This window comes from Camellia sinensis, chromosome 9, assembly GCF_055761805.1.
Source record: "Camellia sinensis isolate YWXY chromosome 9, ASM5576180v1, whole genome shotgun sequence".
In the NCBI taxonomy this organism is placed as follows: domain Eukaryota; kingdom Viridiplantae; phylum Streptophyta; class Magnoliopsida; order Ericales; family Theaceae; genus Camellia; species Camellia sinensis.
The window spans coordinates 124872862-124887575 of record NC_138969.1 but is presented as its reverse complement, the minus strand read 5'-3'; the positions used below and the strand labels follow the sequence as shown (position 1 = coordinate 124887575).

The following is a 14714-nucleotide window of genomic DNA, read 5'->3' as shown; positions in this document are numbered from 1 at the left end:
GGCCAGAGCGCTCCGCTCACCGCGCTCCATTTCGACCGAGCTCGGGCATATCCGGCATCGCTGAGCTCGGGACAGCTATGCTTGTTTGCCGTGGGCCTTACTGCCGAGCAAACACATGTAGCTCAGTCCAACATTACCTTTTCGGGCGCCAGACAACCCATTTGACAAGCTTCGATACCAAGAAGCTATGTAGCTCGATCGAACCACGCCTTGCATTGACCGAGCAAGATCTTTCAAGATAGGGCCGTACTACCTCGGCCCAACCCTTGTTCGACCCAAACCTGTCCGGCCCAATTCCAGATCATAAATCTCCCTCTCAATTGCCCCTTAATTCCATCCGCGCAAGCGTGACTGGGATTACTTGTTCTGACTGGGGTTACCTCTCCCCGCTCCTCGGTTTAACAGTCGATGACCGGGCTAGCTGACATGCCTGTCATCAACATACTATCTCTTGACTTGCTCGGTCGTCGCCTCATCTGACCTTCCTGTCTGTTCAACTCTGACGCTGCCATTAATGGGGACACGTGTTAACCTCCCATTGGTCCTCAAGCGGCCAACCCAGCTGCCTGTTGGCATTCAAATTTTTGGCCGTTTTTTGTTCCTTATCTACATGCCCAACTTCCTTCATTTCATTCCTCTTGCTTCTCATTTCTCTTCGACGACCCAGAGGTTATGCCATTCCTTCCTCGCCATTCCTCAGCTTGTGTTCAAAGAAGCAGCCACTACCCTTCAAAGGTATGTCCCCCAACTCCTCTTTTACTGTTATTTCACTTAGAATTTCACACATCAGGGCACTAAACACGCAGTTTTTAGGACATAGGTACCCAAAATCGTCCCAAACCCTTAACTGTTCATGGTGTTCTTCACTTTCTCTGATGAACATTGAAGATCTGGGGCGGACCGGGCTCCAGGTCTTCTTTTGATACAAAAAATCACTCCGACCGAACAAATAGCTTGTTTGCCTTAACCTTCGTAGAAACCGGGGTAGCAGAAGGACTTGGCCGCTCGACCGGGCCATTCTCTGGTTCTCTCGAGCGACCGAGCTCCTTAGCTAGCTTTTACGACCGAGGTGGTTTGGCACAATCCATGACCGAGCTCAAGTCTAGCTCGTTTTGCGCGACCGCGCTCCTACTTACAATTACCCTCCATTTTCCTGCAGGGTCCAAGGGGACCAAAGACCAATTCCAAGGCTCTCAAGGACCGAGCAGCCATTAATTCCCAGCCCGTGCCAAACCGCCCCAGCCGAGCTAAATTAGTCAGCCACACATGGGGAAATTCCGCTTCCTTGTGGACACACCTGCTGTCTTGGCGGCCTTCAGGGAAGAGTACGGTATCCCGGCAGACGTCCATTTAGAGCTCGCCGAGATGGAAACAACCCCATGGGGCAGGCTTGACCAATGCCCCTTCACCGCGCTGTCAGTAGTTGAAGGAGGCCTCCGCTTCCTGGTCAACCCTTTGATGACCGAGTTCCTGCGCCGCACCGGGCTAGCACCCACCCAAGTCTCGACCAATACTTACCGAATAATCAACTGCGTGCACGAGCTAAACAACCGGCTAGGAACAAACTTAGGTTTAGCCGAGATACTACGACAATACACACTTGGGCACACCGGCGATGGCCTGGCCTACTATTTAAAAATAAGACCGGGCAAAGAGAAAATAGTGACCGGCACCCCATACAAAGACTTACATGATGACAACTTCTTCTGGGTGTCTGGTAATTATGAAACAGCCGACGTACCGGGCTGGTTCATCAGCAAGAACTTCGGTTCCACATGTAAGCCATGCTAATTTGCTCGGTTAATACCCTACCTTCAACATTCTGTACTTAACAATTTTTCCTGTTTCTTTTGCAGCAATTCAGGCCTTGCAATCCAACTACCAATATCCCAACGTTGAAGCCATCTGAACCGTGCTCCGTTACAGCCACCGGGATTGTAACGAGTTGCTCGGCTACACACCAACCTACAGATACTCGGCTCCACGTCAGAGCAAAGTTACAAACTTTCTCCATGCTCCAACGCCTCCTCCAGACCCAACTTTACCAGACGTGCCACTAATCTGACTGACCGAAGAACAAGAGATGGCAAAACAGAGCCATATCAAGAACCTCCTAACAGCCACTTCAGCCCAGATACCGAGCATCACCACACACTCCCAAGCTACCAGACAATCCAGCGGCCCCGTGGTCGCCTTGGCATCTCCAGGTGCCGGGCAATCTAGACCAGAAGCTCGCCGGGCTGATAAAAGGCCACGTGCAGACCCATCCGCCGAGCTGGTTGCCGAGCTAACCACCTAGCAACCCACAGTCACTGTCGACCCAACACCCCCGTGGCGACCGCAGCTGAAGCACCAGGGCAAGGACATCCCGGCTAATGCTTCCGTCAAGGGCGACAAGGAGCACTTGCTCGCCTTCGATCTTTCAAAAGCCCTTCTGCTGCCGAGCGACGTGGTTGGCAGCGACCACGTCCCCGACACCCAGTTGGTGAAATCAGCCGTGAAGTCCATGACCAGGGTAAGAATCTTAATCTTCTACTAAAATTTTATAAGTGTTTACATGGTCTCTCCTCTGATCAGACTTTCTTTTTGCAGGCCATCCAGAAGCAACACTTGGTCATGGAGCGAATCCATCGGCTGCGGCAGAAGACGAATGACACTGCCGGCCAAGTCCAAGGCCTGCAGACTGAGCTCGGTCGAGCAAAGTCCTCACTTCAAATGGCCAATACTGACAACAACAGGTTGCTCGGCTAGCTTGAAGAGGCCGAGAAGAAGAGAGAGGAGCTCCAGGCCGAGCTAGATGCACTCAAGGCGTCCAGGGAGAAGGACTGCGACGATGCCAACAATGCTGGCTTCCAGGAAGCCGAGGATAGCTACAAGAAGCAGGTCTTCGCAACTCAAGACATTTATTGCAAAGCGAGCTGGAAGTCAGCCTGCGAACATCTCGGTCAAGGTCCCGACACCGACGTGTTTGCTGCTCCCCCGGCTGCCTTCCTACCGGTCTACCTCGTGCCGTATGCCAATGACGTCTTCAGCGCGTTGCAAGCTGAGGCCAAGGAAGAGCTTGCTAAAGAAACCGAAGTCAATGCCGAGGAGCGAAGCGGCCAGGAGCAGCCCGGAGAAACTGAGGCCGATGTCCAAGAGCGAACTACGGTCGACTTGGAAGCAGCTAATGATGAGTTCTCCGGTCTTTCCCCCCTTGTGTAGTTTTATTTCATTTTTTGCTTTGCAAATGTAACCGGGCTCTCTGCCCTCCCTTTTGTACTACTTTTACATCAATGAAAAAACTTCAATTTCATCAAGTGTTTGTGCGGTTTTTAAGCCTAAAAACTTTAGCCGAACAAGATATCTTGGCGGGCAAACCACTTTAATTAACTGATCTAACCGGAATAAACATCTCGGTTGAGAAGAGCTAAATTGAGCAAACCATCAACTCTTTCAACCGGAATAAACATCTCGGTTGAGAAGAACTGAGTTGAACAAACCATCAACTCTTTCAACCGGAATAAACATCTCGATTGAGAATGACGGAGTTGAGCAAACCATCAACTCTTTCAACTGGAATAAACATCTCGGTTGAGAAGAACTGAGTTGAACAAACCATCAACTCTTTCAACCGGAATAAACATCTCGGTTGAGAAGAACTGAGTTGAACAAACCATCAACTCTTTCAATCGGAATAAACATCTTGGTTGAGAATAACTAAATTGAGCAAACCATCAATACTTTCAACCGGAATAAACATCTCGGTTGAGAAGAACTGAGTTGAACAAACCATCAACTCTTTCAACTGGAATAAACATCTCGATTGAGAATGACGAAGTTGAGCAAACCATCAACTCTTTCAACCGAAATAAACATCTCGATTGAGAAGAACTGAGTTGAACAAACCATCAACTCTTTCAACCAGAATAAACATCTCGATTGAGAATGACGGAGTTGAGCAAACCATCAACTCTTTCAACTGGAATAAACATCTCGGTTGAGAAGAACTAAGTTGACCAAACCATCAACTCTTTCAACCGGAGTAAACCATCTCGGTTGAGAAGAACTAAGTTGACCAAACCATCAACTCTTTCAACCGGAGTAAACCATCTCAGTTGAGAATCTCAAAACTTAAAGCAACATTAAAAAATGCTAAGGCAAAGATGAGTTCTATATATTTGACACAAATGAATATTACATGTAAGGCAAAAAATTCCTTTGCTAAAAAAGAAAGCTAAAGCTTTACACAAAAAGAGAGCTAAAGCTAGAAATAATACAGCTTGAGGTTGGCTGCATTCCATGGCCGGGGTATTCTTCTACCATCCAAGTCCTCCAGGTGATATGCCCCCTTGCCCGCCAGACCGGTGACCTTGTAGGGTCCTTCCCAATTTGCCCCTAGTTTGCCTTCACCTAGCACCAGGGTATTGCCCATGACCTTCCTCAAGACCCAATCGCCTACTTTAAACGGTCTGGGGTGCACCGTTTTATTGTATTTCCTTGAGAGCTCTTGTTGGTAGGCAGCCACATGGATGGGAGCCTTTTCCCGACACTCTTCCACTAGATCTAGTTCAAGAACAATGGCTTCGGCGTTCAGCTCGGGTTCAAAACCTTCACGTCTGAGGGTGGGCATGCCAACTTCCAAAGGTATGAATGCCTCCATGCCATAAGCCAAAGCAAATGGAGTTTCCCCGGTAGATCGCCGCGGGGTTGCCCGGTATGCCCAAAGGACGCTGGGGAGCTCCTCAACCCACTTTTCCTTGGCTTTTTCCAGCCGTTTCTTCAAACTATCAAGTATGATCTTGTTCGACGCCTCGGCTTGTCCATTTGACTGTGGGTAAGTCGGAGTAGAGTTGTAGAATTCGATCTTTAGATCTTCATAGAACCCCCTAAACAGGCAGCCATCAAATTGAGTGCCGTTATCAGAGATCATAATTTTGGGAACGCCAAACCGCGTGACCACATTCTGCCAGACAAACCACTTCACGTCTTTCTCCTTGATTGTTGCCAAGGGCTCCGCTTCAACCCGTTTGGTGAAGTAGTCCGTGGCCACGATTAAGAACTTCCTGTTGCCTGGTGCGGTTGGTAGCGACCCCACTATATCTAGCCCCCACATGGCAAAGGGCCAAGAGCTGGAGAGGGGAAGAAGTTCCCTGGCCGACGGGTGTATCTAGTGGGCAAACTTCTGGCATTTCTCACACTTACGAACATATTTCTGGGCGTCGGCTTGCATGCACGGCCACCAATAACCCTGCGAAATAGCTCGGTAGGCCAAGGACCTGCCCCCTATATGACTGCCACAGATGCCTTCGTGAATTTCGTAAAGGAAGGCTTCCACACTGCTTGGGTGCACACACTTCAGGTAGGGACCGGAGAAAGACTTCTTGTATAAAGCGTTGGATAGAGAGAGCCAAAACCGCTCAGACTTCACCCGCACTTTATATGCTTCCTTCTTGTTGGTTGGAAGGATCCGTTCTCTGAGAAAGAGGATTATGGGGTCCATCCAAGAAGGACCTAGCTCGGCGCAGAGTACATCTGTCTGCCCGGCACTCTCAATGCTGGGCCGTTGAAGGAATTTGATCAGAAGAGGGTTGGGAGATGTGCTGTCGACCATAGAAGCAAGGCCGGCCAACTCATCTGCTCGGCCGTTGTCTTCTCGGCCAATCTGTTGGACCCTGATCGCCTGAAATCGCTTGATGAGGTCTCTGACCAGAGATTGGTACTTCATCATTCTGTCATCCTTTGCCTCGTAAACCCCAGAAACTTGGTTAACTACAAGCGGGGAGTCACTGTAAACCATTAGTTCGGATGCTTGTATCTGAAGCGCGCTCTTGAGACCGGCCAATAGCACCTCGTACTCGGCCTCATTGTTGGATGCTAGGAAGCCAAGGGTGATAGAATGTTCAATAGTCAGTCCGTCGGGCGAAATCAGGACTATACCCAGCCCGGCACCTTGACGGTTCGAGGCTCCATCAACAAAAAGTTTCCATATTTCGCCAACGAAGAGCTTCCAACACTCTAAGGGGTCCTGAGAAGCTTGAAGGTTGATGGGATCACGGTTGCTCGGCTGTTCGACTTCCAGTCCCGTGCTGAGCGGTTCCACTTCAGCCCCCCTTGGTGATTCGGCGCCGGACTCGGCATGTTGCTCCATAATGCTCAAGTCCGTAGGCGAATCGCCAGGTTGCGGTATTATGTCGGCCGCAGGCTCTGTGCTGAGTGGTGCCATTTCAATCCTCCTCGGTGATGGGCTGTCGGACAAAGCGGATTGGTCGATGACAGCCAACTCGGCCATCGCATCACCGGGTTGTAGTATCGTATTAACTGAAGGGGCTTCGGCGGGGCGCTCAAGCTCCGCGTCGGCAATGCCGCCAAGCTGTGGCATTTCGGTCGAGCTTACATGCATTTCTTCATCTGCCACGGCAATATCGACCGGGCATGCCGGATGAGTTCCAGGTGAGAACTCAGCAACGAAATCGACCAGAGTTTGGGCTTTTATGGCTGTGCGCGGCTAGAACTTCACATTAAACTGTTCTAATTCGACCGCCCACTTAAGAATCCGACCAGAGAAGTCTGCCCGTTCGAACAAAGCTTTGAGAGGGAACTCGGTCAAGACAATGATGGTATGGGCATGGAAATAGTGTGCCAACTTCCTTGAAGCCATCATCAATACTAACGCAAGTTTTTCCAGCGGCAAGTACCTCGACTCCGCCGGTAGCAAGGTTTTGCTGACGTAAAAGATGGGTAGATGTTTGATTCCTTCCGACCGGACAAGCACTGCACTGACTGCATGCTGCGATACGGCCAGATAAAAGGTAAAGTTCTTCTCCGGGTTTCGGTGTGACCAACAACGGCGCGGAAGACCGATACTCCTTGAGCTCGGCCAAAGCCCGGTCACACTCTTCATCCCATGAGAACTTTGACTTCAAGGCTTGAAAAAAAGGGCGGCAGCGATCTAATTGGTTAAGCGCGGCGGCCATTCCGGCCAGATGCTGCACATCCTTAGCTGAGCTAGGCTGTTCTAACTCTTGCACAGCTCGGATTTGTGTAGGGTCTGCTTCGATACCTCGGTTCATGACTAGGAAACCCAAAAAAATTTCGGATCCCACGCCAAAGGCACACTTAGACGCATTCAGGCGTAGCTTGTGTTTTTTGAGAATGGTGAACATCTCGGCCAAATCGGACAAATGGTCTGCTTGATGCCGGCTCTTAACCACCATATCATCAATATAAGCCTCCATTGTCTGGCCTAACAGCGGAGCGAACATCTTGGTCACCATCATTTGAAAAGTTGCCCCGGCGTTCTTCAAACCAAAAGGCATGACTCGGTAGCAGAAGAGTCCCCTTGGTGTAGTAAACGAGGTGATCTCTCGGTCGGGCCCATGCATGGCAATCTGATGGTAGCCGCGGTAGGCGTCCAAGAAACTGAGCCTGTTATGCCCAGCCGTCAAGTCTACAAGCTGGTCTATTCTAGGCAGAGGGAAGCTGTCTTTCGGACAAGCTCGGTTGACGGTCTTGTAGTCAACGCAAACTCGCCACTTCCTATTCTTCTTGGGCACCACCACCATGTTTGAAATCCACCGAGGGTAGTGCACTTCCTGAATTGCTCGCGCTTCAAGCAAGTTCTTCACCTCCTCGGCAACTACCTCGGCGTGATGCAACGCCGATGTCCTTGTGCGTTGAATGACCGGCTTTGCTTCAGGGAAGACATTGAGATGATGACATATAAAACTTGGATCGAGACCGGGCATATCGTAAGGTGGCCATGCGAAGACTTCGATATTGGCCATCAAAAATTCAACCATGTCGGTCCTTTCTTGGACTGTAAGGCTTGAGCCGAGCAAGAAGAATCTGTCCGGATGCTCTGTATCGATGCGCACTTCCACCAATTCCTCGACAGCTTTGTCCTCGGCCTTAGTGCCCACATCGTCAAGGACTCCCCGGTCTCCCGGTCCCTCAATCATTTGAACGAAGCCTTTAGCAGCTCGGCTCTCGTTGACCGCCACGAAGCATTACTTCGACATGACTTGACCGCCCCAAATCTCCTCAATTGCCCCCATAACCGAGGGAAATCTCATCACTTGGTGATAGGTCGACGCTACGGCTTGCATAGCGTGAAGCCATCCCCTTCCAAGGATCAAATTATAAGTGGATGACACTTGCAACACCCAGAACTCCACTTGTTTGACAACGGATCCCGCTTTGACCGGCAGGATAATCTTTCCCAAAGGCCACTCTGGTTGTGAGTTGAAGCTAACCAGTGGCGAAGTTGCTGGGGCCAAATCTGTATCCCGGAGCTTGAGCTGTTTGAAAGCGTCATAGTACATAATCTCGACCGAGCTTCCTTGATCGATCAAGATCCGTTTGACATCAAATTCTTTGACGCGGAGTGTAACCACCAGGGCATCGTTGTGCGGCGTCTGGATGCGCTCTAAGTCTCTTGAAGAGAAACTGATCACTTCTTTCTCTTCGGTCTTCCCCCTTTTGATCGCAAGCTGAACCGACAAAACTTCCCTCATGTGTTCTGCCTTCTTGATCATACCTCGGAGCTCGCATACACGCGCCGGTTCCACTATGCCGTGGATGACATTAACCACCCCTCGTGGAGGCGCATCTCGGTCATCCGGTCCTCGCGGGTCAACCAGAGCTTGATTGGCTTTTACGTCCCCATCAATGTAAAGATCCAAGTGTCCGGCTGCGACTAGCTCTTCCAAGTGTTGCCTCAAAGGCAAACAATCCTCTGTCCGATGGCCTCGCTCCCAGTGAAACATGCAACGGTATCGTGGATTGAAGCCCTTCTGTCCGTCGCCTAACTTAGCAGGAAACCGGACATACTCCTCGTCACGGATTTCACTAAGTATGCGATAGATTGAAATCTTAAAGACCGTGGTGATGCCCGTCCTTGCTTTCAACCTTCTATTAGCATCGGCTTCGTCATCCCGGGGGTAGTCATCCCGGTCATTCCGACGTCCCCTACCGCAGTTTTTGTGATTAGTGCCACGGTCCGAGTCCTCAGCGCGGTCGCTGGATTGGCTGGCCTCCTGCCCAACCGCGTGCACTTTGCCAGCTGACTGCTTGTCTGGTGCTACCGGAGTTGCCTTCACGATAGATGCTGACGCATCATCCTCCACCCGGATGTGCTCATTGATGCGCTGCATTAGCTGTCCTATGGATGTCGGCTGGTGCATGGTAAGTAAGTCCCGCAGTCTATGTCCGACCGGGAGACCTCGCTTGTATTGTGTGATTGCAAGGTTGGTCGGGCAATCCAAAATCTCGTTGAAGGTCTCCCAATATCTGGAGTTGTATGCCTTCAACGTATCGCTCGGTTCCATCTTGACACTCAGGAGGTGATCAACTTCCTTTGGTGTTTTGGTGTTGGTTTTGAAGTGCGTCACAAAGGCTTCGGTCAACTGCTGCCACCTTTCAATGCTGTCCTCCGGTAGCCTCTCGAACCATTTCAAACCCAACTCGTCCAAACTCGACGGGAAGATCAAGCACATAAGAGCGTCATTCCGCCTATGTTTGGCCATGACCTGTCGGAAATGACTTATATGCATATACGGGTCGGTTTTTCCGTCATAGAGTGTGAACTTTGGCTGGTGGAAGCCCGCCGGAAGCGGTGCGGTTTCAATGTCCACGGAGAATGGGGTGGCACTCAGCCTTGCCAAGTTTGTATCTACAAGGAGAGGCGCGGCTGGGCGGAGTAGAGGCATTTCGAGCTCCTTGCTGGCGTGAACCCCATAGGATAGCCGCTGGAACGCCGGCACCCTTTGAGCCTCCCGCCGGCGAGCCCGCTCCTTCAAAACTGCCCGCAAATCTTCTGAATGAGTAGAATAAGAATACCTGGACGTCTTCGCCGGACGTGAGGGTCGGTAGGTACTATCTTGCGCGCTGAATTTCTCGTTGTGCGCGTCGGAATCTCCAACCTTGTAACTTCTGGTGATTGAGATGGACGGTGTACGCCGCTGGCTCTGACTGCTTGAACGGCGGGGTTGGGTGCGCTCACTGTGGTCTCCCTCTCCAGCTACACCCTTTCCTTTGACATGCCGCTTCAGCTCCTCCATCTCCGCCGCCATTCACCGGATGACGGCGTCCTGGTCCCTTAACTTGTGTTCCAGACGTCTAGCATGTGATTCTCTCCGCCGCCGATGACCGTCTGGACTCCGTGAATGACCATAACTTCTTCCACGCTTATCCCGCGCATCTCTTGAATATCCTCTTGGAGAGATCTCCATGTCCGCCATCGGAGGAATGATGGTGGGGTGTCCTTCTCTCCGTCTGCCCGACTCCGGGGTAACTCCGTCGACGACAGACAGTAGAATCTCCTCGATGTTCGCCATGGATGGCAGTCAGATGAGCCTGGAAGACAAGGTTTTGTCTGTTGAATTCCCACAGACGGCGCCAATTGTACGGGGAGCAAATATCCAGGTGAGCCCGCACTCCTTGCTTCCGAGCTCCGATTCTATCCGATCACCTGCGTGCACAACGGCAGTGAGCTACCCGGTGGTGTGTGGCCGGAAAACCCCTCCGACGATCAAGTTAGACACACACACAAGGATAGATAAAGAGAGAGGACTCAGTAGTGTTTAGTGTTTATCTCACCAAATGTTTATCTGCCCCCGCATGGGGGGGCGCAGACTTACTTATATACCTTCTGCGCGCCAAATCCACTCCCATTCGTCTCTCGACACGTGGTGCTATTATTCCATTTGTCAGCACAAATCTTGCTGAACATCACCTAACCCGACTGCCAGCCCACTCTACTGGGAGCTCGGCAGCCGAGCTGCATCATCTCGGTTGTAGATGGCCATGTTGTATAGCTGGCCAGAGCGCTCCGCTCACCGCGCTCCGTTTCGACCGAGCTCGGGCATATCCCGGCATCGCCGAGCTCGGGACAGCTACGCTTGTTTGCCGTGGGCCTTACTGCCGAGCAAACACATGTAGCTCGGTCCAACCTTATCTTTCCGGGTGCCAGACAACCCATTTGACAGGCTTCGATACCAAGAAGCTATATAGCTCGGTCGAACCACGCCTTGCATTGATCGAGCAGGATCTTTCAAGACAGGGCCGTACTACCTCGGCCCAACCCTTGTTCGGCCCAAACCCGTCCGGCCCAATTCCAGATCATAAATCTCCCTCTCACATATCATAATCATCACATGCAAATTATCAACAACACTATATATTCTCTTTCATTATATCTTTGATCTTTACAAAAGGTGATGTATGCAATATATATTCACAAATCCTGGATCCTGAATCTATAGCATATGGCATGAATACAACGACAAAAAGGTAAGTAAAACCAAGTAATGAAATGCCCTAGTGGCTATAACTTTTCAAGAAGATGCTTGGGTACAACAAAATGAGTTTAAACTCAATACAAGTAAATCTCGAGGCTTAAACAAAACTAATTACATCACTAAACAAAAATGAAGCCTTTAGCTCCAAATCCTCCTAAGCTATGTCCTGTATATCATCAGCACCTGGAAGTTGATTTTCACATAGGATAAACCATAGCCCAGTAGAGACACTCTAAGACAATATATGAATCTTAGCAAAATTATAAGGTGAATGCATATGCATGCCATTTGTCAAACAATTCCTCATTTTCCATCTCAAAACAATGCAATGCCAGGTTGTATATTAGTTCATGAAAATAATCACTTTATACAAAAAACAGGGCAGTAGATAGATAACACTGGGATCTCTAGGTACGTGTCTGGCAGTAGGCTATACAAGCACTACGAAAGCCATTTTATCGGTACTGGCTGGAAGGATCGACACCTAACCGTGTGGGTTTCTGGACTTTTACTAAGAACACACAAGCCAACATAATAAAAACCACAACTACACCCCTAACCAGATTCACCACGGTATTCACCCATTTTGTTAAATATGAAATGATGTTCAATGCACAATGTATGAGAAATTGGTTTCAATTTAACCTAATCCTCATGCAGTGTCTACAACAATCAAGACTATCCTCCATCTATAGCCAAAAACAAATATTTCTACTCAACAAATAATTTCCAATCAAAAGATATAATTTCATCATTTACAATGAAAGTGATATTACATATCTAACTCCACCATCATCATCAACATAAACATGGTTCCAATTTCACAATGTCCAACATCATTTTCCTTTTCCTTTCACAAATTCAAATATCCAAAATTTAGGGCAAACCCTCTTTTCTTACAAAGTTGATTTTAAGAAAAAAGATATCCACTATTTTAACATATCTCAACCATAAATTTATTCTCAAAACCATTTTTAAGAATTCATTTGGGGAACCCCTCTTTTGATTTCAAATCCAAATCCTAGGTTTTTCCAAAATCCCCAAATCATTAACCCTTGTCAAAAAGTAAATAACTAAGCTAAAACTCATATAAAAGAGTCAAAGAAACCCATACCTCAAAGTAGAAGACAAGAGGAAACAAAGGGTAGAACTTGACGGAGCCAAAAACATAAGCTTCACAGATTAGAACAAAGCCCTCAACGTGCTCAATCTTTTACCCCAAATGAGTAGGGTTAGGAAACCAATGGATTGAGAATATTTGGGGCTAGAAATGAGGACTAGAGAGAGAGAGTGTGTGTGTGTGTGGATCTAGGGTTTGGGAATGTTTAGAGAGAGAGAGAGAGAGAGAGAGATAAAAGTCACTGAAAACAGTTTCCTCGCGGACTGATATACCTACAGATCACTCGAACGACAAACACAATAAGTGACACCGCTCGAGCAGGCAATGACCCCCTCCTAGTAGTTTAGACCTGTAAAAGATTTCTTGAGTGCAAGAAAGACCGCTCGAGTGAAGATATCAAACTAGCAGTAGTTTTCTGCTCGAGCGCAAGAAGGACCGCTCGAGCGAAAAAGCAAAAATCTGGGCAACAAATCATGGAAAAACTAACTTTCCAACTTGTTTCAAATGCAAACAAAACTCCCAATAGCCAAACTCAACAAGTAATAAGATGGAAATGAGATGTACAATAGTTAAGTACATGGGTTCTTGGATTCAAAAGCAAGACAATGGATCAGGTTTAAATCAGAATCGTTATATTCACATTATGACGTGATTTAACTATTTACAATAATTTGAACATTGTTGGATTATTGTAGAATATATGTGTTAATATTTTCTACTAAAAATTGTATTAAAGTGGTATTACCTCAATGGTGATCTAATTTTGTAATTATTAGTGATTATAATGAAAGATAACTAAATAATCAACAAAGTGTATGAAATTTACGGTGGACGGTTAATACCAGTTGTTCAAGGTATGTCTTGATTTTTGAGAATTGTTACGTAATTTGTGTCGCGAAATCCTAAGATGGCACGAGACTTATTTGAACCCTTTTCGGTATTTAATTTTGGAATAAGGGTGGATGTGCAAGTGGCACACAAGGTGGTTACGTACCCCTGGTAGACCACGGATGCCATTACTTGGGTATGTAACTCTGAACGTGGGCATCCTTGGTAGTTACGGTTGATAACACTTGAATAGTTAACCAAGGGAGTTTCAAATTAACAGTGGCCATGGCTTAGTGTTTGGCAAGTTAAATATCTTTGGTGCGATTTCGAGTGTCACCTAAATTATTAAAATTATTGGAATTATTGTAATGGTTGTAATTTATATTTGCAATTATATTGTTAAATCATGTTTATAATCTCGTTATTTTCTCTTAAAAAGAAAGGTTGGTTTGTTGTGTTTTCTTACTGTGTTACGAAACTCATGGCATATGTTTTGTTGTCCTGGTGTTTTATGCCAAATCTTGACAAGAAAGGAATGGACGTTGAAAATGGAGCGGACGCTAACATAGAGCCTTGTCTAACTTGAAGCCATGACTACAGCGGAATCAAATTTTATTATCTTATGTATTAATAGTTAATAACGTTATGATTTTGTTTAATGTTTTATTTGGACAATTTAAGTTTTTATTAGTTGTTGTTTGACTTTTAATTGTATGAGAGTTGGAATTCCCAATTAAAATGTCAACTTTTTAATTTAGTAAGTCATTTTGTTTATTTAATTTTCCTTGATGTTCCAAAAAATTTGGGATGCCACATTAAAGGCCTTAAGGGAAAGCAAAATGGCGCATAGACTACTTACAGTATACTTGAAACTAAGAAAGAAGTCTGATTCTTAGGCCTTCTTGAAACAAACAATATTCTAGCAATCTAACATCATACAAGAACCCTTTCCTTGTAAAAAATTTTTTCAATAAATAAAAAAAAAAAAATTCATTTCCAGAAAATAGTGTGTTACTACTGTATATCAAGTTATTGATCTTAGGTCTCCTACATAATCAAAGAAACAACTTCTGAAGTTACAGTTTGAGGTAAGAAACAAAACAGATTTGTGTTGAGCATGATCTAAAGAAAGAAAGGTTGAGATTAGCCACCTTTATAAACTAGAAGCTTGCAACGTGAGAGCCCTACACTAACTATGTTTAGGTAACGGTCAAAATCTTTAAACGCTATTCTTATTTTGGAGGTATAGTGGGTTTAAAATTAAAACATCTTAATAATATAAGAAGTAACAATAATAAATAGCTTTTTTTAGGGCAAATTATACTGGCGGTCCCTATATTTTATCTCTTATGTCATTTTGGTCCATACACTTTCAATTAACTCAATTTTGATTCTTAATTTTAGGTTTCGCATCAATTTGATCCAATTGATAATATCGTTAGTGTTTTTTAAGAAAAAAAAATATTACTAAATTAATGGAGATTAAC

General features: G+C 46.8%; 1 protein-coding gene across 1 annotated transcript in view; it reads left to right on the top strand.

Moving 5' to 3' along the window:
- Positions 1–1266: 1266 nt before the first annotated feature.
- The window catches only part of LOC145799731 (uncharacterized), a 31811-nt gene continuing 18363 nt past the window's right edge, over positions 1267–14714 (top strand). The window contains exons 1-3 of the mRNA XM_082889362.1: positions 1267–1446; positions 1857–1937; positions 2752–2997. Coding sequence (XP_082745488.1) covers positions 1267–1446; positions 1857–1937; positions 2752–2997 — 507 coding nt within the window. The remainder of the gene's footprint in view (positions 1447–1856; positions 1938–2751; positions 2998–14714) is intronic.